Raw genomic sequence first — 26,458 nt, 5'->3', positions numbered from 1 at the left:
ATTAAGCTTCATCATACCAGTGAAATGTTAAATTCTCCACATAAATGATACCAGTAATGATCAAATGTAACTCAGATAACAGAAAACTTTATGGTTACTGATAAATCACACATAGACTCAAATCAGATTTTCCAATTAAGTGATTTATACTATCAGAAATGCTTACTTCTCCATTTAAACATTATCCAATTGCTAATAGAATTGTTAGAATATATCTCTAATAATTTGCACAAAGACTGAGTCTTTACTCTTGTGAAAACAGCACCATTGTATAAGACTGTGTGTGTGTGTGTGTGTGTGTGTGTGTGGTGTGGGCTTGGTTCTCAAGACTCACTCCATCAGTCAGAAATTTGATGTTACACACTTATTTTGTTAGAACAAGGAATTTTACTAATACCTACTTACATACTATCATAATATACAAATCTAAGAATAAACATTTTCCCCAATATATCATATTCATATGTAATGCAAAAATTACAGAACCTCTCACAAGACAACTCAATCCCAACTACTGAAACTGTGGAGACTTTTTCCCACCAAACTTGAGAATGGTCCCAGTCTGAAGTAAACTACTATCTAACTAAAGTCTTGATCACAGACAGATATTTACACTCAAGGCAGTTTATATCTACAATGTATAAATGTCAGTGGAATATTTACCAAGTGTATACAAAAATGAAATATTTAGGGTCATGAAAACCAATTCCAGTTATTTTTAAAGAAAGAGAGAGAAAGAAATTTTTTTAATATTTATTTTTTAGTTTTTTCGGCGGACACAACATGTACTTAACATCTACTGTATGATCCAATCATTGTACACCAACAAGGCAGCTTGCAGATCCAGAAAGCCCATCAGATTTTGGCTATAAAAACTCTCTCTTGCCAGGTCCTCTTCTCTTGCTCTCTCCTTTTTCTCTTACATTTCCTGTCTCTCATTCTCCCTTTCACAGTTTTCCTCTCTTTTATTCCTTCTCTCTCTCTCTCTCTCTCTCTCTCTCTCTTGCACTTTCCTCTCTCTCTCTTTGTGTTAATCAGACACTGGCACAGTAAAGGTATCTTGGTTGCTCTGAGTGTAGTGGTCACATTTTTTTTATGAAAATGTGATGAAATATTATGAAAATATAAAGTGAAATTAACAATAATAAAAACATATTTAGCTTGTATATCGTTTTGAACCTTGGATGAGTTATACATTATACTTTTACATGAGATCACAGTAATCTTTTCACTAAATTAATCTTTGAATATAACTTTAAATTTACTGAAATCTGGCCTACTTTGAAGTTATTTTCACATGCTCTAAGGTAGGAGGCAAGCCTTATCTCAGGTAAGGCAGGGCTCTTAGGTAAAGTGTTTTAGTTCTAAAGCTGATCTTTGTCTCTCTTTTTAGATATCATTTTATAAAATTTACATATATTGTTTTTTGACTGTGTATGAATGTTAGTAGTACAATATGACATACATATGAAACATTAATTAAGGAAATGCTGAGAGCCCTTAACATTTTTTTAATGTGGAAAAGTGGCAAAATGTTTTTTTTTTTTTTTAAGAGAGAGTAAGAGGGGGGGGGAAGAGAGAGAGAGAATTTTTTTAAATATTTATTTTTTAGTTTTTGGTGGACAAAACATCTTTGTTTGTATGTGGTGCTGAGGATTGAACCCGGGCCGCACACATGTCAGGCGAGCGCGCTACCACTTGAGCCACATCCCCAGCCCAATTCCAATTTTTAAAATAAAAACTAAAACGACCCTTTTTAAATGTTATTTTCAAAATTAAGAATAAACCCAGAAATGTTTCCTGAGAATTAGTGTTACCAGAAGACATTTTATTTAATAGCAGTACTGATATCTACTTTATAAAACATTCTAATATTTTCTAATCAACATTCATGGTACCCACTTTAATATCAATACTGTAACATATTCAAATTTTCACAAATTAGATTGTCATTCTTTTTCCAACTGTCTGAATGATTTTTGAAGCTAACCGAGTCAATAAAATTAAATCAAGATAAAGATAAATCAAGAGAAGGAAAGGAGACCTTTGCTCAAGTTTTATTCATTATATTTAATATTGGTAGATATTAGGAATTAATTCCATTACCTTTGAATTACACTAAATTGTTTCATCTAATATAAGAGTAACCATATATCATGACTTTGCTGAGACTTGTCTAATGGCTTAGAAATAACTTAGATGTAAAACAAAAGATCAGAACAAAAATTGTCACAGAAGAACAAGATTTACTGACACAGAAGAATTTAGTTTTTTTAAAATGATACATTCTACAAGATAAATTAGAAATGTGCAATATTAATTTTTAGAGCACCTTTTAATATATGTAACAAATTAACATTTGGTGCATTTTTTACCTCTGGCACTTTCTTTTTTTTTTTTTAAAGAGAGAGAGAGAGAAAGAGAGAGAATTTTTTAATACTTATTTTTTAGTTTTCAGTGGACACAACATCTTTATTTTTTTATTTTTATGTGATGCTGAGGATTGAACCCAGCGCCCTGCACATGCCAGGTGAACATGCTACCACCTGAGTTACATCCCCAGCCCCACCTCTGGCACTTTCTATCATCTAATGTTTTCATGAGTATCCATGAAGTCCATAAATTATTTAATATCTCCCCCTTCTTTATGCATGAAATAAAAATCTGGGATTTAAAAAGTACTAACTTCACACAAAGGAGGGCAATTTGATATCACTATTTCTGTTTTACTGCTACAGATTAACAATGAGAAACATTAAGATCAACAGTTTTACAATTCTCTGACCATCTCATTTACTAAGAATCAGAGACTAAACATAATTTCTTCAATAGCGTTTGTATACACGCACATGAGTCCTATTGCTCTTTCAGGACTGTAAACAATATATAAAAAATTAAATCTTAAATTGCAAAAGAAGTTAAAAAAATTCTACCTGATATGACAATTAATAATAGGAAAATGTAATAATAATTCACAAAAGTAGTTTACCTATCATTTTTTCCTAAGAGAATCATATATAACTATTCTGTCACTTGAATTTAATAACTTCATAATTTTTTGGCAATTTTTTAAGCAAACTGGCACATCAGAATACAAAACAGAAAAAAATATCAATTTCAGCAAAGAAAAATTGTAAGTCTTTTCTACAAAAGACTTAAAAAGATCTAAATTCCTCTATTTGCAGAAACATATAATGGAATCTTTATAAATCTGCCATGTATATCAATATCTACATAAATATATACAGATATAGATATGGCACATTAATGGCAAATGATTTGAACAATGTGTGGGATCAGCAGAACTTTATCAGACCATGGTATGATATGTACCCCTCATTTTTAAGAACTGAATGATGAAAGAAGATCCCCTAGCAACAATCTGAGGTGGAAATGTGACTGAGTGGACAGTTCCCAATACTCATGATTGTAAGCTTGCTGCAGAGAGCCAGCTCAAAAGGAAGGCAATGTAGGTTAGGGTTGTCATTCAAATATAGTTCTTCAAGGTTTTCCAGTGTACCTGTTTTATTTTTTTAAAATCAGTAATTAAAAAAAACATTAGTTACTATACAGAGGTGCAAGTGGGAATTAATATATAATACATATTTCCCACTCTTCTCTCCGTTTTAAAACACTTAGCACCATCAATATCAAACTTCACTACATATATAACTTATCTGAGGAGATTTTCTAAAACCCTGATGACCAGGCCACACTCCATAACAATTTATTCAGAACTTCTTCTTTTATGCTTGGTTTTTAAGTTTAGTTTTTTGAAAATGCTCGAACTCTAGAGATCTTTTTGATAAAGTTTGGCATTCATGTGTGTGTCAGTATGTGTGTATGTTTGATATAGATATTTCATGAAGAAAGTTACCACATAAATGGTAGATAAACCAAAATAAATTCATAAAGTCTTTCAAAAAGTTTCCTTACACTATTATTCTTATTTTACACATAAGAAGTTCCAGTCTTCAAGCAAGAGTTTGTTGCAAGATTATTCAAAGACATAAAACCAAGAAGTGAGAGATTCAGATTTTAAATTGCTAACAATCTCCAAACCATTGTTAATTTTTGTTGTTGTTGTTGAACCTTTGTTTTTTATATATTTATATGTGGTTCTTAGAATCAAACCCAGCACATGCTAGGCAAGTGCTTTGCCACTGAGCCACAATCCCAGGTCCCCAAAACTATTCTTAATTACTAATCTAATATTGTTTTAAGCACATTATAGATGGCAGGACAGTATACATAGAATTATTAATTTAAGAAGTCACAGTTGTTTAGTATGTGACCTTAACAAACTCTGTGTAAAACAGTATTACAACCTTCACTTATAAAATTAAAGGTGGTCATAATTATATGAGATAATGGATATAAAAATATTTGGCAAAATTTTTAAATGCAACCAAATATTAATATTAATCAAATATTATTATTGAGCCTAAATCCCCACAATAATAATTTGTTTCAAGTCTGTGTGATTTATCAAATTTAGGAAAACAGAATATAATTCTTTTAAATTAAGATTTCAGAAAACTTATTGGAAATATAAATATACCATAATATATTAAAAAATACAATATTAATTCTAATACCCCATGTGGAAACAATCAAAGCACCCACTAACTTTAAGTATCAGTACTCCATACAAAAACTCAGAATGCTAATATAACCTCAGATTACAAAAATAGATTTATCTGAAATACTGTGTGAAAATACAAGAGTTAATTACTAGTAGAGTTAATAATACGTAGAGTTCCTACCAATTTCCTTAGGAAGATGATTAAGCAGGTTATCTCCATGGCTTAGATGTGTGAGATTGGTAAGGTAACCAATGCTTCTGGGAAGAGTGGTCAACTGGTTGTTTGTCAAGACTAAATTCTAAAAAAAAAATAACAATAACAGTTATATGCACATTTCCTACAAGTATATAAATTTAAAATAGTACTTCCACAAAAGAATAAAATAACAGGGAAATTAAATCAGATGAGTCTTAAAAAGTTACAGGATCTTCTTTCAAAAATTATCATGTGCTAGAAATTTAAAAGGAGATTATGTGAAATTAAAACTCAGACCTAATCCTATAATAGAAAAATCTATCTGGTCCAAAAATTAAAAAATGGTGAAGAATTAGAAAGATGAGTTCCAAAAACTCCAGTCATATGCTTATAAAGCCCCTGACATGATTTACCTGTAAATCTTTAAGATAACCAATTTCATTTGCCAAGGATTCTAATTTGTTCTCCTCTATATCCAACTCTTTTAACTTCTTAAGGTTTCCCAGACCTTGGGGGAGCCTCTTTAGAAGATTGTTTGATAATATTAGAACCTACAGAGAAATAATTTAGAGTTTGATAAAACATGATATGGAATTTTACATATATGTATTTTATTTTTATATTGGCCATATCTATGAAAATTGTGTGGCTTAAAAATTTATAAGCAATGATAATTTTTCAAACAGAGAGTATTAGGATAGGTAACATTCAATTAAATTACATAAAATATTTAATTTAGTACTCTAAAAACTTTCAAACCCAGTAGAGTTATTGGAAATAATCTTTTAATGTCAAAATTAAAGTAAAAATTTGACTATAACTAAATGACAAAAAAATTTAAAAACATTAATTTTTTCATGAATATCATATAGTTAGTTAATCTATCTGATACTGAAAAGTTGCGAATGTCTATGAAACCACCTGTTGTAAACAATCACTTAAGAAAGGTCACAACTGACAATCCACAGTATTTATAATTTATGGTATTTACTACATTTCAATCATTCTAAAAAAATAAAATTGCGGGAGGGAGGAAGATGGCCTTGTTTTCTAATAAATTATAAACTTCCAGAGGAGTAGGAGTCAGTAATGCAATGGGGTTTTGAAACAAGCACTAAGAAGAAAGGTGTTCAGAGACTTCTAGCTAATTTGATATCTTCTTATTTCACCCATGCTTTCAATCACACAATACTATTTCATCTTACCAAGTTAAATAAACAAGATTTTAAAAAAACATGATATAGGAAAATTTTTTAAAAGTTGGAGTACTATTAGTAAGCTTTACTCATCAAAAAGATGAGAACTTTAGGGATTCAGGCAGAAGTGATTATCCCTGACTAAGAAGGTGAAAATAAGATGGATCATTATTCAGTGAATGAATTTTTGAACAAAAAAAGGATGAGAAGAGTTAGATGAACAACTGGAGTAAACATACCGACCTGGAAACACGCTAGGTTTCCAACAAATAGCAGGTGAGTGATTTAGGATGGAAATTAGGTCAACATCATATAGTAAAAGGTTCCAAATGCCTGTCTCAGGTATCCATAATTATTAGAGTAAACAAGATATGGTTTTTAAAAAGAATTCATAAAAATGGCCTAAAGATGCTGAATTTTAATACCCCTTCCTTCAAAGTTATATTAGAGCATTCAAAACTAACACCTTTTAATGGGCAATGGTAATATTGAACCTAGACTAACTCACATTCATTAGTATTAAATATTAATGATTAGTATTCAGTAGTATTGAGCCTAGAGTAATTGATCCAATACTGCATCATCCTAACAGGGTCATATGTTTAAGAGAGTTCTTATTATCATCACTTTTAATTGTGATCTTCAAAGAGAAATCGCTTATTTTATATAAGTAGATAATTTAGAAAGAGACTGAGAAGATTTAAATCCTCACTAATACTCACTCACCTGAAGAGAAACAAGACCAGATAAATCCTCAGGGATCATTCTTAGCTGATTATTGGCTAAATTCAATTCTATCCTGATGGTCCAAGTTCCAAAGTCCAATGGAAGTAATGTTAACTGATTGTCCTGGCAAAGACTAAATGCAGAATTTCATGTGAAACCATTAAAACAAAGCTCCATGTGTACAGTCTTTTGGAAAAAAAGAATCTTAAACCTTATTCCCCTTCTTGATATCTAAATCAGGGATTTACAACCAGCAACAAAAGCATCGATTTTCCAAGATTTTTGCATAGTACCGAGCTTTTGCTTTGAAGTTAAAAAGGAAGTTTGTTTCCTATGTGAATATGATTAATGGAAATATAAAAATACTACACAGAGAAACAACTTCAGAGTTCAAAGATAATAGTCATAAATCTGATGTTTTATTTCACAATAATGTTTAGGAACCACTGGAGAAAATGTGACTGTTCAAAGTGAGATATGAACACCATGAAAGAAGATACATGGCCAAAAGTAAACCCAGGTGAGCTCAGGAGTGGAAGAGATGCTGAGCAGAAGAAAAAGAGGAAAGGGATGGAGATATAGCTCAGATGGTAGATTGCTTGCTTCCCATGCACAAGCTCCTGGGTTTGATCCCTAGCACATACCCCCCCCCCAAAAAAAGAGGAAGACAGAATACATTCATCACTAAATAATAAAAACATAATGGAGTGCTATGATATTAATTAAGCATTTTAAATTACCTTTTTCCTGCTCTCACATGTTCACTTTTTTATATTTTGGATTGAATCCAGGGGCACTTAACTACTAATCCATGTCCCCAGCTATTTTTTTTTTTGAATTTTATTTAGAGACAGATCTCACTGCATTGCTTAGGGCCTCAGTAAGTTGTTCAATATTCCTATATCAACCCCCCCCCAACCTGCTAGAATTACAGATGTGTGCTACCATGCCCATCAAATTAAACCCTAAATAAACTATTACAATGCTAATGGAAGAAAGAGGGTGATATCCCCCTTGTCCCATTTGGGTGTCAATGTGCCACTATGTTAACCAATTGGTCATGGATTTCTTTTACATTCTTTTTTAAAAAATATTTTAGTTGTTAAAGGACCTTTGTTATTTAATTTATTTATATGTGGTGCTGAGAACCAAACCCAGTGCCTCCCACATTAGGCAAGCACTTTAACACTGGGCCACAAACCCAGTCCCATCTTTTATGTTCTTTTGTTAGTATATATTTCTAATTTTTTCTGCAACACTAATGAATCCTTGTGTCTTTTTACACAAAATCATCAATATAAGAAATCCCAATCAGTGAATATATATTTAAAAATCCAGTTTATATTTTCTAAGTTGAAATTTAGTATTTATTAAAAATATTTAACATTATCTATCTATGCCCAGACTACCAATAGGTACAGTATGATAAACTATTTTCATTAAGAAATGTTTACTATAGGTGCTTATATGAGGAAGAATACAACAAGCTTCATTTTGATTTTTTTCAAGAGAAAGTTTTGTGTAACCTTTATCAAGTTTGAATAGAAATTTAGGAAAAGTGCTATAAAGTGTTTTGTTGTTTTTATAAAAACAACAATCCTTTCCAAGCTAACATAGTGTAATAATGTCAAATTCATAAAAGTGTATATTCAAATAAAAAAACTAATTAATATTGGGACCACTATGTTCTAAATCTATTATTACAAAATGAATATACAGAATTAATGTTATTTACCACTACATTACTGTTATTGCATATATTAATTTTGTAAGTATATTAAAAATTTTGTTTGTAATAGGATTTTGAATTTATACTACGTCAGTAATTATGTGCTTCCAAATTACCATAAAAGATACATACTATATTTATGACAAAGTATAGACAGAGTCAAGAAATTGTAAATTTAAATTATAAAGAACAATAATTGTGTGACTGGCTCATTAAGACAAAAAGATATTGAATGATATAATATAAAGAACCCTCTACCTAGATTCAAAAAACCTAGGAAGCTGAATTCCTGCCTCAGCCATGAAATAGCTGTATGGCCAAATAGACTGCTTTCTCTGTGTAGAAAGTTTACTAAAAATTAAATCATTGGACTAGATAAATCACCATTTCTTCACCTCTTTCACAATAAACTATTACAAATGTGAGATCCTTTCTCTTTCACTGGACAGTATAGAGATAAAAAATAAAAAGAACTGGAGATCAGAAATACTTATGGGTGGTCTTTAAAGAGATACATTTTAGAAAACACTGACTATATATGTACACATAAATACCTATGTATTTACTATATTTAATCATACTCCAAACAGGTTTAAACTGTATGTATGCAAAGAATTTTTTATATTCTGTGACCTTCTAATTCTTAATAAACTAAAAATATTGTAACTGGTATGTAATATTCTTCTATATCTGAGCATCAATTTTGGTGGCTCTGCAGTATTCCACTTTAAAAATTTAAATCCCTAAAATTAATAACAATTTGGTACATTTAAAACTGTTCTTCAATAAATATACCTACAAATATATTTTAATAAATCCTCATTATTAATTCTTGAGGACAAAAACTGCCCCCACAGGGCTGGGGTTTTGGCTCAGTTGTAGAGTGCTTGCCTAGCATATGTGAGTCACTGAGTTTGATTATCAGATATATATATATATATATATATATATATATATATATATATATATTATATATATATATATTATATATCCCCTAAGTAGACTTCATCAACAAAGTAAAATGACACATAACCCACATTATTAGAGACAATAGAATATCAATGCATTAGTAATTTCTCCTGATACAAAAAGTTTACCTTCATATTTAGTTCCCTTAATGCTTTTTCTCTAGAGAAAATTCCATATGGGATTTTATTGATTTGATTATATTCCATGTTGAGGGAACAGATTGTGAAAAACTGAGCTGGACCACCCACTGGATATGACTGGAAGTAATTTCCAGCCAAGTTCAAACTGTTCAGTTTCACAAGACTGCATAAAAGGCTCTGTTAAAAAACAAAACAAGCATAAATCTAAATTAGAACTGAAAAAAAACTTCATTTGAATAGAACAGCAAATTCCAAACACAAATGCCTCAAGGCCTTACAGGTAAGGATCTACAGAAACAGGTTAGGCTGGTTCTGTGACACTTCCTCCAGATAGTCAATACTCAATTCCAGCAAGCTGTTGTCCTGCCTCATGGAAATTGTGAAGTCAGTGCACTCAGATATTTCAGATTTCACAAGAAAACAGGAATTTTTTCCCTTTTTTTGAATTGTTTGGCTTTAGTTTATTTAAATCACTCTATAACACAAAGTACACATTGGTGATTGAGAAGTATCTCCTAAGGTGGCTAGTTTGAGAGTGCTATGCCACTTACTGTAACAAATCCTATATAGGTTTTAGTTATATAACTATCTAAATTAGTATTAAGATTAACATTAGTATTAAGATTAAGCTGGAGTTGTAGCTCAGTAGTAGAATACTTGCCTTGCACACGTGAGACCCTGAGTTTGATCCTCAGCAGCATGTAAAAATAAATAAATAAAAATAAATAGTAAAAAAAATTAACATAATTCCTGTCACAGTATAAATCATTATTCAATAATTTAATGGTTCTTTAGGAATACTAAATTCAAAAGCTGATTATACTTCTTAATATAGTATAACACATTCCTTTTTATATGGTAAAATTTGAAGGAATACAAGTGCCTATTAAGCAAGTACTTACTAAACACATAAACTCATATGTCCCTACTTTAGTTTACCACCACATAAAGAAACTGCTAAGTGTGTAAATATAAATAAATATCTGCCTTTAAGAACATTAAACATTTTTAGAGATATGAAGTGCAGATAGGAAGCACTTAGAAAATAATGCACAATTGGTATATCATCAATTATAAATTACACAGAATAGTTGCTCATTATTTAGGCTGAATCAAGGAAGGGCAACATTAGTAGCCCCTGGAAGGCTGTTAGAAATGGAGACTCTGGGCTGAGTCTCGCAGAATTTATATGCATTACAACAAACTTCTCTGTTGACTTGCATACCAATATTTAAGAAATACTGTTTGTCATTGGTTATTCAGATAGTTTTGAATCAGTCTTGCCTTATCATTTAATAGCTTGTGATTTAGAGCAAACTATTTTTCTTTTTTCTTTTCTCTCTTTATTTTCTGGTACTGGGGATTGAACCCAGGGTTCCTCCACCTATGAACTATACCCTTGGCATTTTTCTTTGAAATTATCTTAGAGTTTCACTAAGTTGCCTAGGCTAGCCTTGAACTTGTGATTCTACTTCAGCCTTCTGAGTAGCTGAGATTGCAGGTTGGCACCACTATTCCTGTTTGGGTAAACTGTTGTATTAATACTTGGTTCATTCACTTTTGAAATGATAATGCCTTACTTTATGGGTTGTAGTGAAGATACTGGAGACAAAATACACAAACAGTTTTACCATACCTAACATATAATAACTGCTAGAATTTTAGAACCCATATTTAATTCCAAAGTAAAGAAGAAATACACAAATAACTAGAAATGAGAAAATAGACTGCAATAAAATTTTGAAAGATCAAAAAAGAAATAATAATTCAGAACAGGAAAAAAACCCAATCTAGATTAAATAAAAATATAAGCAAAAATAAACAATGCCTATTGAGAGTATGTGGGTTTAAAATACCATTCAAAATTCAGCTGTCTGTCCTCCATGAAGGCTTGGTACCTGAGATGTCAGTTATGGCAATATAAAAGAAGGAAGAAAATAACTATAGAATTGAAAGTGAATTATCTATTTAGTAAATATTTGATTTTCACACTAAACATTAAAAATCTATCCTTAGCATCTATTTTTGCACACAGACAAAATGTGAGCACAAGAACAGTGCTTAAGAAAACCTTACATGACATTTCAAGAAAAATGTCTTTAATCTGCTTTATCAGAAACAAGTTTTATTGAGATTCATTGCAAAAATGTTATTCTTAAAACTGACTTAAACTGTGAACTGATATTCTTTTATGACAAAATATTGATATTTGATTATACTAAGAGTACAAGAAGACTTCTCTTCAACACATTTTTTTTTAAAAATTTGTAGTTGTAAATGGATAGAGTGCCTTTATTTTATTTATTTTATTTTTATATGGTACTTAGGATTGAACCCAATGCCTCACACATGCTAGGAGGCAAGTGCTCTGCCACTGAGCTACAGCCCCAACCCTCTTCCATGCATTACTTATATCACACTGTGAAACATAGATGTTTATCTTTCCTTTACAGTCACATATATTTGGATTCCTATATTAGGTCTTCTACTCATCAATTTTGCCAACTTTGGTAAATTGATTAGATAATATCTCTCCCATATTTTCAGAAAAAAATGTTTATGGTAACAAATTTGACTAAAATAAAATCATCTGTCTTTTTCCGCTATCTATTCAATAAGAATATTCCCAACAAATCATAGGAAGATACTGAATATAAAATAAAACGTGTAGAGCTCCTAGCTTCATGTCTGAGCATATGTGCTTAAAGTTATAGTTCCATTTCCTTATGAGTATTTAATCTTGCTAAGTGAAATATGCCAGTCTCAAAAATTAAAGGGTCTAATGTTTTCTCTCTCATATGAAGAAGCTAAAGCAAAATAAGGAAATGAAGAAAGAGAAGATTGGTTTCATAAAATAAAGGAAAGATCAGTAGATTAGAAGGAGATTGAGAGGGAGACTGGAGTAAAGGGAAAGGGGGTATTTTAAAGCAATTTTAAAGTCATGCTATATACATACATAAACATAACATAGGCTATTTCAACTTTATGTATAAGTAGAAAGAACCACTCAAAATTGGACAAGTACATGAGCAAAAGGAAAATCACTATCATACAGGAAGGAAAATGGGGGAAGGGGCATGGGAAGTAAAGAGGAGGAGCCTGAACTAAAATCAAGTTTCATGCATGTATGAGTTTGTCAAAAGTAACCCAAATACAGGGTATAACTGTAATGGGGTAATGCACACAAACACACACACACACACACACACACACACACACACACATATATATAAGCTTCCCCTCACTGACAATAAAACTGAGGCAATATATACACACATATTTAAATTGAATTTCTACTTTTTGAATTTTGATATAGACCCAGTTTTTATACTTATGTATATGGATATATAGTAAAACCAGTCACTCTTAATTAAGCTCACAAACCACGTCCAAATATAATCTCAAAAAGAATTAGTCAATGTGCTAATTACTTACTCTCTTATGGATACAAGTCATTCATTAGCAAGAGGGGTGACATTAAACAAAAGAACCTCATACATTTTGATCATGTGTAAATTACTATGATCAAAGACAAAAACCCAGATATTATGGTTCTCAGAGCTGTATCTGATATCTGTGAATTTACTCCTTATCCCATTCAACCTGTTGCCAACAAAAGTTCTCTTTTTTTCATAGGTAAGATCCTATCATAGTAGTCTTAATGAACTGATAAGGAAATGAAGAACCCCCTATTTAATTCCAAAGTAAAGAAGAAATACTAGAATAACTAGTCTAGAAACTGCAATGGTGGGAAACTCATTTCCTCTCCACCCACCAATACTACAGATTGAACCCAGGGGCACTCTTACCACTGAGCTAAAATCTCAGCCCTTTTTATTTTTTTAAATTTTGAGATAAGGTATCATTAAATAGCCCATGCATGCAATCTTCCTCCCTCAGTCTCTGGAGTAGTTAAAAACAAGCACCACTTTTCCTGGTTGAAATTCATCTTTCAACCCTGGCCAAGCTGTTTCATGAAAATTCAGATACAGAAATTTACTGTGTGTGTGTGTGTGTTTGTGTGTGTGTATCTACAGTTTTAATCATTAGGGAAGAAAAAAAATTTGAAAAGGTCTATCAATCCTTAAGTCCACATTCTATTCTTTTCTTAGAATATTATGCTTGAATAAACATAAGCAAAGATTTATGGGTAAAATTCCCTTTCATTGTCGAGAAACACAGTTTAAAAGAGTGTTATATTTTACCCAATTACTACCAACACAAAATAAATAAAAAAAATATTTAATATATACGACACAAGTCAAGTTAAAAGTAACATTTATGTAACAAAATGAACTTAAACCTGTCTCCCTCTGTACAAAATAAAATTAAACCTCTCTCTCCTCCTCTGTACAAAACTCAAATCAAAGTGGATCAAAAACTAAGGCATTAGAAAAGAGACCCTCTGCTTACTAGAAGAAAAAGTAGGCCCTAGTCTTCACCATGTTGACCAAGGATCTGACTTCCTTAACAAGACCCCTAAAGTGCAGGAAGTAAAAGCAAGAATCAATAAATGGGATAAACTCAAACTAAAACATGTCTTCTCAGCAAAAGAAACAATTAATAATATAAAGAGAGAACGTAGAGATTGGGAGAATATCTTTACTGCATGCACATACAATAAAGCATTAATGTAAAAAAACTTACACAAAAATAACCCAATCAATAAATGGTCTAAGGTACTGAACAGACACTTCTCAGAAGAAATACAATCAACAAATATATGACAAAATGTTCAACATCTCTTGCAATTATAGAAAGACAAATCAAAACTACTCTAAGATTTCATCTCACTCCAGTCAGATTGACAATGATCAAGAATAAAGGCAAGAAGGTATGGCAAAGAGAGAAAAAGGAACACTCATACATTGCTGGTGTGACTGTAAATTGGTGAAACTACTATGGAAAGCAGATGGAGATTTCTAAGAAAACTTGAAATAGAACCACCATTTGACCTAGCTATCCTACTCCTTGGTTTATAATCAAAGGATTTGAAATTAGCATACTACAGTGACACAGCCATGTCAATATTTATAGCAGTTCAATTCACAATAGCTAAACTGTGGAACCAATCTAGATGTCCTTCAATAGATGAATGGCTAAATCAAATACACAATGGAATATTACTCAGCCCTAAAGAAGAATGAAATTATGGCATTTTCCAGTAAATGAATGGAGGTATAGAACATCATGATAAGCAAAATAAGCCAATCCCCAAACACCAAAGGCCAAATTTTTCTCTGATATGTTGATGGTAATTCAAAATAAGTAGGGGGCACTAGGAAAAAGTACTTTAGATTATCTTAGATTAGGTAGATGTGAGTTAAGAGAGGGGAGGGTAGGGGTTAGGGAGATAGGAAGGATGACACAAACATTACTGCCTTATGTATATATATATGTCTGTATTACTAATGTGATTCTATAACATGTAAAATCAAGGCTTTGGCTGTAGCTCAGTGGCAGAGCACTTGCCTGGCACATGTGAGGCACTGGGTTCAATCCTCAGCACCACAGAAAATAAATAAATAAAAATAAAAGTACTGTGTCTGTCACATGGAAAATCAGAAAAATAAATTATACCTACATATGTATATAAAAGTGCGCAAATGCATTCTACTGTCATGGATAACTAATTTAAATTTTTTTTCAAAAATTAAAAAGTAATGTTTAAAAATGAAAGATTTAGGTGATTCTAATATACTAAGTACTTTTAATATTACTACACAGATAAGGGTAATAATTTGTGTCACATTAGAGTTGCAGCTAACATTAATTTTAATAACAAGTATTATATTCTATCAAGGTAGTTCTTGTCATTTATCATCTTTCTACAGTACATTTTTATAAAGAACTGAGAAGGATAGATGAAATTTAAAACTAGCCATACAGCTTTTTCTTAATATTTTTACTGCCATTGTCCAAAATGACATAAGAATTATTTACACAGTGCTACAGGGAACTATAGCACACTAATTTTCCTTCTGATTTTTACCTTTTTTATATTAAAAAAGCTTTCCTGTATCCTTTGTTTCCTCTTTTAAATTCTATTTTAGTGGTAGCTATATAGGATGCTTGTTATTTAAACAATTACAGTCACCAAATTATGTCCCCAGCTATAAACATTGGTTAGTTTTCCCTAAATTATCTTGAAGGCTTATTTCAATCCAGTCATGTTTTCTGTCATCCAATTCTTACCTCTGGTAAAGCAGAAATATTAGTGTTCCCCAAATGTAAGTCTTCAAGTGCACTGCAGTTTGCTAGTGATCTGAGTATTGCTGAGAGTCTATTGTATCTCAGACCAAGACGATATAAATGAGACAGGTTCCCTGGAAATATAAAATGAACCTCTTTACTGTCACAGGATATCCACTGGATTAGAAGATTCTTATCTTCTAGAACCAAGGAACTTGTGTAAGAAAAATAATCAAATATGCAGCTATACTTTTTTAAGCATCCTATTGAAAATTATTGTCATCTTTTAACAATATAATCTTTAGAACCAACTTGTGACAAAAGTTACACAGACTGGGCATCTCTAATGTGAAAATCTGAAGTGCTCCAAGATCAATAACTTTCTGAGCACCATACACAAATACATCTACATTAATGAAATCTAAGAAAATCCTGCTTAAGAACATATTAGCCACTAATGAGTACATTAAAAATAGTGTTTTATTTTCCAGGCATGTTCTAGTTTTATTGTCAGTATGAGAATACACATGAGCTACACAGATGGATATAATGACATCTACTATCATAAAATATTCAAATCAAATTAAACTTATCAAATAACATATATAAGTAAAAAGTTTCTTTGATATAACTGTTGCTATGATATTATTACATACGGTAGGTTAAAATGCGAGATGTTGCCTTTACTTTTAAATTTTCTTTTCCAATGTTAGAAGACATAGAAATGATTGTCTGGTCTCTAGGTCACACTTATGTTTTTAGTGACAAATACTTGTGGGCTTTCAATTTTCAGAACCTTCTAGTATCTGTCCATTTCTTTCTTTTTGGTTTGGTCATTTTTTTAAAAAAATGTTGTATGATAAACTTTCTTTTTGATGTTTATAATGCTTGCATAAATGGATGATAGCATACATTCAGTTGACAGCATAAATTAAGCCTTGGAACTTAAGAGGACTATCATTATGCTTCATAACCTTCTTTCACTCATTCATTGGTTTCTTTCCCTCTTGCTGAAGAAAGTTACATAAAATGATTAATTAGTACAGTTTTACTTTCTACATTTATAAAAATTAGTCATTGACAGTAAAAAAAAGTCTCATGTATCTATACTATAAATCTAGTCAACTATAATGCAGAAAAGCAGCAATCATCTCAGTTCTTCCAATTATAACTATTGTTAGGCTCATGCACATCACTTTCCTTCAACAGGGTTTGTAGACTGAGCCAAAAAGTATTCTGGTGCCAATTAAGCAATATTCCAACAGGCATAAAATAGTATACAAAAATCAAGATTAAAAACTACTAAGGAAATTCACTAGCATCTTTTTGATGATAATCTGGTAAACTGCATCCATTTTGAAGGGGAGATAGGAAAGGAGGGCTTGGGTGCATTTTCAAAGCTCCAGAGAACTTAGTGGTTAGTAATACAGGCAAAAATATTTACTATTGTGATCACTGCATTACAACACTGAGAACAGTAAAATATGTGTTGGCCAAAAGTAAAACAATCTATGACTAAACATGTTAAGTTGTATGTACATAAGCAAAAATGGAGACAATCTAAATGTTCAACAGAAAAAGAATGTTTAAATTGGAGGCATTACCATAGAATAGAAAAACCAAAGTGTACTTATGTGACAATGGGCAAGTTGGTAACTTCTCTGAACATACTATATTGCTGAGCCACAACCCCACCCCATGGCAACATTCTTTAACCCAAGGAAAAAAATATTATGGCAGCTGCTATTTGACTAGCATCAACTCTTCAAGACAGCAGTTGGGTATTTTTTTTCATAATAAGTTACACTTTTGAAATTCTAAGTTAGCAGCAAGGGTAAAGGAACAGAATCAAAAGATACATTTCTATTAAGTTTGTGAATACTGTTTCAGGTATATCAATCTTCTCCAAGAGATGACAGGGAGAATCTCAAAAGTCAATTAAGACTGCTGAGATGTATAACAGATTATGATTCAAAGGTTCAAATTTTCACAAAAACTCATGCTTCTGCTACATGATACAGGAGATACGAATGATGAAAAAAAAGAGAAAAAAATTATTCTAATAAACTCTGTAAAGAAGAAATAACTGTGATTCGTAAAATTTTGAAAACATAGTATTATTAACTTCCTTTACTCAAAATAGGAATGGTACTATATTTTCTGACCACTAGAAAATCATATAAAATAGGGCAATATTATTCTTAGACTTTATTGATCTCTAAAATATTACCTGACTTTGAAGAAAATGTTATACATGAAGCCATGCATTTTTGATATGTCATCTGAATTACAAGATATTTATAATGAAGATAAATGTTTTCATATTCATAATATAAATTAAAATCAGAAGAATCATTTCTAATAAAAAAGGAAATATAGAATGATTAAGGAAACCAAGATAGAGAAGGATACATAAAGAAGTTACTTTGTGTCAAAGGAAGTGAACCTAAAGGACTCTCATCCTACTTTGTGGGAGATTTTCCCATCTATCCCCATCTACACTCTCTCTGTGGGCCAAATCTTTCTTTTAGTGCTCTGATTGCATCACCCACGGATTACTAGTCAATAAGGATACAAATACATCCTCAAAAATGCAAAACAAGAAAATATTGTTAAAATGTTAGAATGGATAGGGTCGATTGCGTACCAAGCCCCATGTATCCATTTGATGAACTGTATGAATAAGAAAATGATATCAATGTTTAGGAGAAAGGAGGCCTAAGCAGAGATACAAAGAAATATAAAGACCCTGAGGCTAGAATTTGCTTGATAAGCTCAAGTACCAATGCTATATAGCATCCACGATATTCCAAGAATTATACAGTTTCAAAAATTAGAAAATGCTAAAATTCCACCAAAAGATTGTTAGAGCTAACAAACAAATTTAACAAATTAGCAGGATACAAATCCAACATACAAAGATCATTTGCTTTCCTATCTACCAACAATGAATCCACAGAGAAAAAAAATCATAAAACAATCTCACTCACAATAGACTTTAAAACAAACAAACAAACAAAAAAACTAACAAAAAACCACCAACTGACCAACTTAGGAATAAATCTAACCTCTACAATGAAAATTATAGAATATTGAAGAAATTGAAGACCCCAGAAAATGGAAAGACCTCCCTCAGGGATAGACAAAATATTATTAAAATGATCTACTCCAACAAGCAGAATATAGGTTCAATACAACCCCCATCAAAATAGCAATAACATTACTCATAGAACTAGAAAAAAATTCCTAAAATTCATTTGGAAGAATAGAAGACCCAGAATAGGTAAAGCAATGCTTAGCCAACAAAGTAATGCTTTGCCAACAAAGCAATGCTTTAGGCATCTCAATAAATGACTTCAAATTGTACTACAGAACTACAGTAACAAAAACTGCATTGTATTGGCATAAATAGAGACATAGATCAATGGTACAGAATAGAAGACACAGAGACAAACCCACAGTCATCTGATACTTCGAAAAGGTGATAAAACATATATTAGAAAAAAGATAACCTTTTTAACACTTGGTGGTGGGAAGAATGAAACTAAACCCTTATGTCGCACCCTGCCAAAAACCAAATCAAAATTGATCAAAATCCCAAGAATTAGACCAGAAACTGCAACTCCTAGAAGAAAATATAGGGTCAACACTTCAGCTTTTAAACACAGTCAATAACTTTCTCAATAGAACCCAAAAGCCTTAGGAAATAGTACAAAGAGTTAATAAATGGGACAATATCAAATTAAAAAGCTTCTGATCAGCAAAGGCAACAATTAGGAATGTAATGAGAGAAAGTACACACCTGAGAGAGAATCACTGCTGTTCTCCTGAAATAGTGTTAATAGCTGAAATAAGAACTCCAAAAACCTAACAAAATAACCCCAAATAGCCCCCCTAATAGGAAATAGATACTTCTCAAAAGAAGAAGTACAAATGGCTAACAAAGTGCATGAAAAAAATTTTTTGAACACCTTTAAAAACTAGGGAATGCAATACAAACTACACTGAGACTTGATCTCAGGGCAGTCATGGGCAGGTACAGTATAGAATGCTTGGTACCCAACTGACTTCAGAGGCTGAGACAAGGAATTCACAAGTGGTTGGTCAGTCTCACGGATTTATTGAAACCCCAAGTAAAAATATAAAAAGTATTGGGGTTACAGCCTCAGTGGTAAGTGCCCTTGGATTCAATTCCAAAAACAAATAAAAAACAAAAACACCCAACAAGAAAAAAAATACAAAAGTTAATAAATACTGGATATGATGTCGAGAAAAGAAGAAACTTTTACATTGTTGGTGGGATTGCAGATTAGTACAACCACTATGGAAATCAGTATGATGGGGCCACAAAATCTAGGCATGGAAACACTGTATGACCCAGTTGTACAATTCTCCTCAGTACTTTTTCTCAAAGAATTAAAGTCATTAAAGCTTTAATATATGATCCATGTATACTCACATTTATAGGCAGCACAATTCATAATATCCAAACTATGGAGAAAGCTGGCTGTTCATCAACAGGTAAATGGATAAAGAAAATGTGGTTTGTGTTCACAGAGGAGATTTATTCAGCCATACAGAAGAATAAAATGTATAATTTGCAGGAAAAAGAATAGATGGAATTAAGACCATTAGGTTAAGCAAAATAAGCCAAATTCAAAAGGTCCAGGGTTGAATGTTTTCTCTCATCTGTGGGAGCTAGAATAAAAAAGGAAAAAGGAAAGAGTTAGGGAAGGGGATCAATAAAAATCGAGACAATAGAGGAAAGGGACAGGCTGTGAGTGGCCTGAGGAGCTGGGTAGTGATAACTGGCCAAATTATATTGTTATATCCTGTGCAAGAACAAATATGTTGCAAGAAATTCCATCATAATCTACAACTAAGATGCATCAATAAAAAATGAGGAAAGAAATAGAAATACACAGTGACTAAGCACTAATGAGAAGCTCCTAACTTTTAAACATTTTGAGTATCTTAACTTTTGTTTCTTGTGTCTAATCTGCATAAATAGTAATTAATTTTTCTGTTTCTCTTTTGAAAACTAAACAAGATTTTGTATTTGATGATAAAAGTTATTTTCTGAAAATGGAATTCCACTGAAGTTATCATGCTGAAATTCCACATTATTTTTCCCTTTACCATCCCAATTAGTTGGTTGTTCAAAGTAAACTTAAAGACATATATTTCAATGTAAGAACATATAAAAAATTAAAAATGTAATTCTGTATTCAAAAAGTATACTGAAATAAAAATTGAATGTACATGGTGAGTTTACCCATAGCATACCAGGGACATGAATCCTTGGGGAAAAAACACTAGGAGACAAAATCTAGTTTTTGATTTTCAAAAATAAAGAATAATCTTTGAGTGGCCAGGCAAATAGATTAAATCATTTATAATGAAAAATACTGGACTGGCCTTGTAGTTTTGATCATTCAATTCCAAAGAACAGAAAAACTACCTCTTTGTTCTACTAAGATCCTCAAAAAAAGGAAGTCAAATACATGACTTTATACACATTCAACCTGTTCAAGTAAAAAGGTCACAAACACAATAACAATAGACACACTACTGTTCCCATAAACTATGTTTGAAAAACTTCTACAGGAATGGACTTTAACTAAAGGAAAACTGACTAAAGCAACTGTGGTAACAATCCTGCTGATGACCATTAAGACTGAAACAAAAATGAAGATTAGGGATTAGCACAGCAGTGTACGTTACCTGTCCAGACATTATAAAAATTACAAGAAAAATAGACCCCAAAGGGCAGGAAGTAGAATAAATTCACTGATTGCCTCATCTGCACAACTGTTCATGACTGACATTTACAAAACATGTGACTCATCAAATGTAGAATATACATTCAATTGCATACAGAATATTTAACAAGATAGACCACATACTGCACCATAAATTTTGAATACATTAAAAATGATTCAAGTCATTCAAAGTCATGCTTTTCCCCACATTGAATAAAATTATAAATCAATAACAGAAAGAAGGAACACATGGTGTATAAAAATGTGCGAGGTGCTAACTAAAGCAATCCTTAAAGGGAATGTCATAGCACTATATATCTTTATAAAAAAGAAGGAAGGTCTAAATCAATGACCTCAAATTCCTACCATGAGAAACTAGAAAAACAGCATATAAAATTCAGAGTAAGCAGATGAAAGGGAATAATAAAGTTCAAAATGGCAATCAATGAACTAAACATCAGAGAAATAGGAAAAAATCAATAAACCTTGAGATGAGCAATAAAACTTACAGTTTTGATAAAGAATATTGGGGAGGTAGAGACAAGACAATTTACCAATATCAGATTCTGTAGATATTAAATATAAGAAAATGTTATAATTTTATGTCTTTAATAACAACTCAAATGCAATTAACTTATTCCTTAAAAAAACACATGACCAAGTTTGCTCAAGAAGAAAATAATAACCTGAACAAGCCTAGAACCTTAAAACACATTGGAAATGTTCTAAAAGGCATTCATATAAAAGAAAACACCTGCCCCAGACATCTTCAATGGAAAAACTTATCAATAGTAAAGGATAAAATAATGCCAATTTCATATAAATTGTTCCAAAAACAAAAGAGGAACTTACTATATATTGGCCAGAAGTATCCTTAGACCAAAACAAAACAAAGATGGGTTGTAAAATTTTATATGTGAATATATTATTTATTCCAATGATGTCAATGAATATAATTTTTAAAACTAAAAGTACCCTTTTGATTATATTTTTTTGGAAAGCAATTTTAGTCTTATCCTTATTATCTGGGTTTTAAGCAGGTTTAAGAAATCAGCGTATTTTAAAATTATATTTTATAATTTTCTTCATTGGATTACACCAATATTCTCTTTCTAGTACTTCTAGCTTTAATTCTCATAATATATTTTTTCACAGGATTTACATACATTTTCTTCTTTCTGTTCTAGATATCGAGGAAAATTCTACTTTATCCTATAGATCAATATTTTTGGTGTTTGTGTTCACTATAGTATATAGCATTTTCTATTGAGTTTGATTTGGGAAGCATATTTCTAAGACTTGTATTTTATTCATGTTTCCTTTTTTAATTAGTCTGATCATGTTTTATATACAATACATATTTTCTATGCTTTTTTCTTCCAGGATCATTTCTCTTTGTTCATAATTGCCATTTCAGTAGATTTTATTTCTTTTTAAATTTTTTTTAAATTGTAGTTGGATACAATACCTTTATTTTATTTATTTAGTTTTATGTTTTATGTGGTGCTGAGGATCAAACCCAGTGCCCATACTAGATGAGCATTCTACTACTAAGCCAAAACTCCAGCCCCTTCAATAGATTTTAAAGAAAGAAAATTAAGAAATAGTTGTTCTTGTTTCCTACTATATTGAACCATGAATATAAACCTCATATAGAAAACTTATATAAAATATTCACTATGGCTATAAGAACAATTAATTATGAGTTACAGATGATCTTGCCTTTCAGAACAACATTTAGAAAATACTTCTAACCCATTACCACTTCAAATAAGAATATGACATAAAGACCCATGACAAGAATTCAGGAAAGCATATGTTCAATGGACAGTATCTATAATTAAGTCTCAGCAAGCTTTTCTGAATAGAGTTGTGCCAATAACTGAATTTTAAAATTCTTTAACAATTTCCTTGGGAGTTAATTCAAACCATATGCTTAAAAAACTCTAAAAGCCATCTTGCAAAATAAAAATAAAGAACTAACAATAACTAAATAATAGACCATAAATAATCAAAAGGCTGAAGAGTTTGAGAGCACTTTCCTAACCTGTAGCTCTAAGGCTGTCATTCTGGCAAGAGTCAAATCTAGGGTCTGAGCAGAGTGGGACCAATCATGACTATAACCAATAATATAGGTGAATTAGAGATAAAACAGTCCTCTAAATAATCTGTTACAAACTTTGTATTACCTAATGGACCACAAAAATATCCAGCTATGAACACAGATTGATTATAGTGGTTCCATTAGGTACCTGCCACAGGCAATCAAAAATCTTTCTATAGAAAGATAAGACAAACCTACATCTCAAAAAATACAATAGCATCTCTGAAACATTTTTAATGAAATTTTATGGATATTTTGCCAAATAAACACTATAGTATTCTTATATTACACTAATAACTAAAAAGCATTATGTTTTTAAAATTACCTTTTGTGTTTGTAGAAATGTTTAGACTTTTGGAAAAAATCTACATAAATATAGAATATTATCTTGGTAAGCTCAAACTTTTTGCAGTGTGGTGTATGAAGTATTCAAAACATGTCTTTTCTTACTACTCCCTCAACACTAAAAATAAGCAGCATTTAAACCATACTGGCCATGTTCATAAAACTAAACAGCAAAGGGTTTATTTTTTAATATTGACTACTTTAGCAAAGAAGGGACCTCCTTCATGTAATATGCTGAAATAAAAATACCAGAAATCCATCATTTTATAATAAGCTATAAATTATAGAGTATATACATGAAACTTAACATTCTGTTAAACTGACTGAGTTAATTTCCTAAAATTTAATTTTATTTTCCTGAAATAGAAAAAGTTTTCAAACACTGTCTTAAAATTCTTATTACATATATAATACTTTCATAATTTCTTTAATTTGTGTTACCAAAATGGATCAAAAAATAACTCTTTAAATATCTAGGTTGCTATAAATAATCATCAATATCTTCTTTCTCCTCTCATACCTATAGTATCTGGGAGGTCTAGCAGTTCATTGTGCTGCAAGTCAAGGTTGGTTATGTGTATGCAGTTTCCAATCTCCTTTGGAAGGTTTTCAAGTTGATTATGAGCTACATCCAGCATAATGAGGTTACATAATTCACCTGTAAATTGACCAACATAGTGATTTAATAAGCATTATTAAATAATATCTCAGATAATACTAGGATGCAAGGGAGTGATTTTTATGATTTTGAAACATAACTAGAAATGTAATATTATTACATAGGAAACATTTTTTTTTGAAAATGGAAAATCAATGAACATACTTGGATTGTTAGTACAAAACCTGGTTTTCTCCAACATATTTACATTCTTTCTGAAAATATTAAAATTGAACTCAAAATTTGAATCTATTATTTCAAAATTACATCTAGTAACATTAAAATATTGCTTGTAAAAGATTACTTTACTAATCTGTGTCATGTGGGGTTTTCTTCTTTTGTCCTGATGATTGAACTCAGGGTCTCACACCTACTAAGAACATATTTTACCACTAGCTATATCCAGGACTCCATGTGATATATTCCAGTAGCAAATTTAACCACAAATGCTGGATGACATAGTCGAGATTTAAAAAGCTGACAAATTTAACACAATTATATCAAATACAACTTGAGTTCAGATGGAGACATCCCTTACACCTCAAAATATACATGCTTAATCCAGGCATATAATCTGATGTTACATAAATACATAATTTTTTTTAATAAATAAAAATAACTTCTCAATTTAATAGAACTTTAAAATAATAGACAATGAAGACAAAGCTGGTATGGCTATAATTTCAGACAAAGCAAACTTCAAAGCAAGGAAAATCATCTGGAATACAGAAAACATTATATAATAATAAATGAACAGAATAATTCTCTCTAAGACATAGCAATCCTTAGAGCATAAGTACTTCCTCATCTTCACTGTGTCTGTTTGGTGCTTAGTGCAAAGCATTATACTAATTGAAAGAATAAAGATAATTAAGGAAATTTTGGATACTTCTACTCTTCACTTCAGAATAAAACTTAAGATCTGTCATCATCTTTTCAAAGACATAATACCTGAAGATGTTTCAATTCCATGGTTTGTTTTTAGAATTAGAAATTTAGGAATAAAAGACAAAAGTTAGGTAGCTGCAAATATGAATCATTTAATGGAATAAAATATGCCAATTTGAAAAGTTATGTTCAGGGGCTGGGATTGTGGCTCAGCAGTAGAGCTCTCGCCTAGCACGGGCTGGGTCCAGGTTCTATCCTCAGCACCACATAAAAATAAAGGTATTGTGTGTGTCCATCTACACTTAAAAAAGAAATATTTAAAAGATTTAAAAAGTATGTTCAATTTTTAGTAAAAATGCTGCTTGTATACTCTTAAGAATAAAGTGAAGTTAAATTTAAAATGCTGTTAAATAATTCCTCATTTAACATTAGTATATTAATGTCTAGGTAATTTGATAGCAATGCTATAGAAAGAAACCCTTATAGAATGACTTGTGAATTTAAGTCAAACTTTATAGGACTGAGTTAGCAGAAAAACAAAACAACAATAACAAAGAAAAGCAATAATATCTCACATTTCTATACAAAAATTCAGCAGTTGGCTGAGCATGGTGGCACATGCCTGTAATACCAGTATCTCAGGAGGCTGAGACCAGAGGACAAAGAGTTCAAAGCCAGCATCAGCAAGGGTCTGGCATTATGCAATTCAGTGAGACCCTGGGTCTAAACAAAATTCAAAATGTGGTGTGGGTGTATCTCACTGGTCATGTGTCCCTGAGTTCAATTCCTGAGAACAACAAAAAATTCAGTATTTGTTTTTCCAAGTCTATAATTCTGTCCAACAATAAGCCATAAATGCAGGTCAAATTTTGACAGCATGATACTAACAGCAGTCATTCTACAATCTCATTTCTATGGGACCATATGTAATAAATCACTTCCTCACAGAAATTCCTAGTAGTATTTTA

At 31.2% G+C, this 26,458-nt stretch overlaps 1 protein-coding gene across 1 annotated transcript; it reads right to left on the bottom strand.

The window, feature by feature from the left end:
* Nucleotides 1-3,371: 3,371 nt before the first annotated feature.
* On the bottom strand, nucleotides 3,372-24,582 carry LOC143385807 (leucine-rich repeat protein SHOC-2-like). Its single transcript, XM_076841331.1, has 7 exons — nucleotides 24,465-24,582; nucleotides 15,737-15,867; nucleotides 9,530-9,718; nucleotides 6,704-6,826; nucleotides 5,195-5,332; nucleotides 4,767-4,884; nucleotides 3,372-3,520 (listed from the first exon to the last, which is right to left on the bottom strand). The coding sequence occupies exons 1-7, from the start codon at nucleotides 24,580-24,582 to the stop codon at nucleotides 3,372-3,374; spliced, it is 966 nt and encodes a 321-aa protein (XP_076697446.1).
* Between the last annotated feature and the right edge of the window lie 1,876 nt (nucleotides 24,583-26,458).

This window comes from Callospermophilus lateralis, chromosome 8 (assembly GCF_048772815.1).
Source record: "Callospermophilus lateralis isolate mCalLat2 chromosome 8, mCalLat2.hap1, whole genome shotgun sequence".
Classification (NCBI taxonomy): Eukaryota; Metazoa; Chordata; class Mammalia; order Rodentia; family Sciuridae; genus Callospermophilus; species Callospermophilus lateralis.
This window is presented reverse-complemented; position numbering and strand designations above follow the sequence as displayed.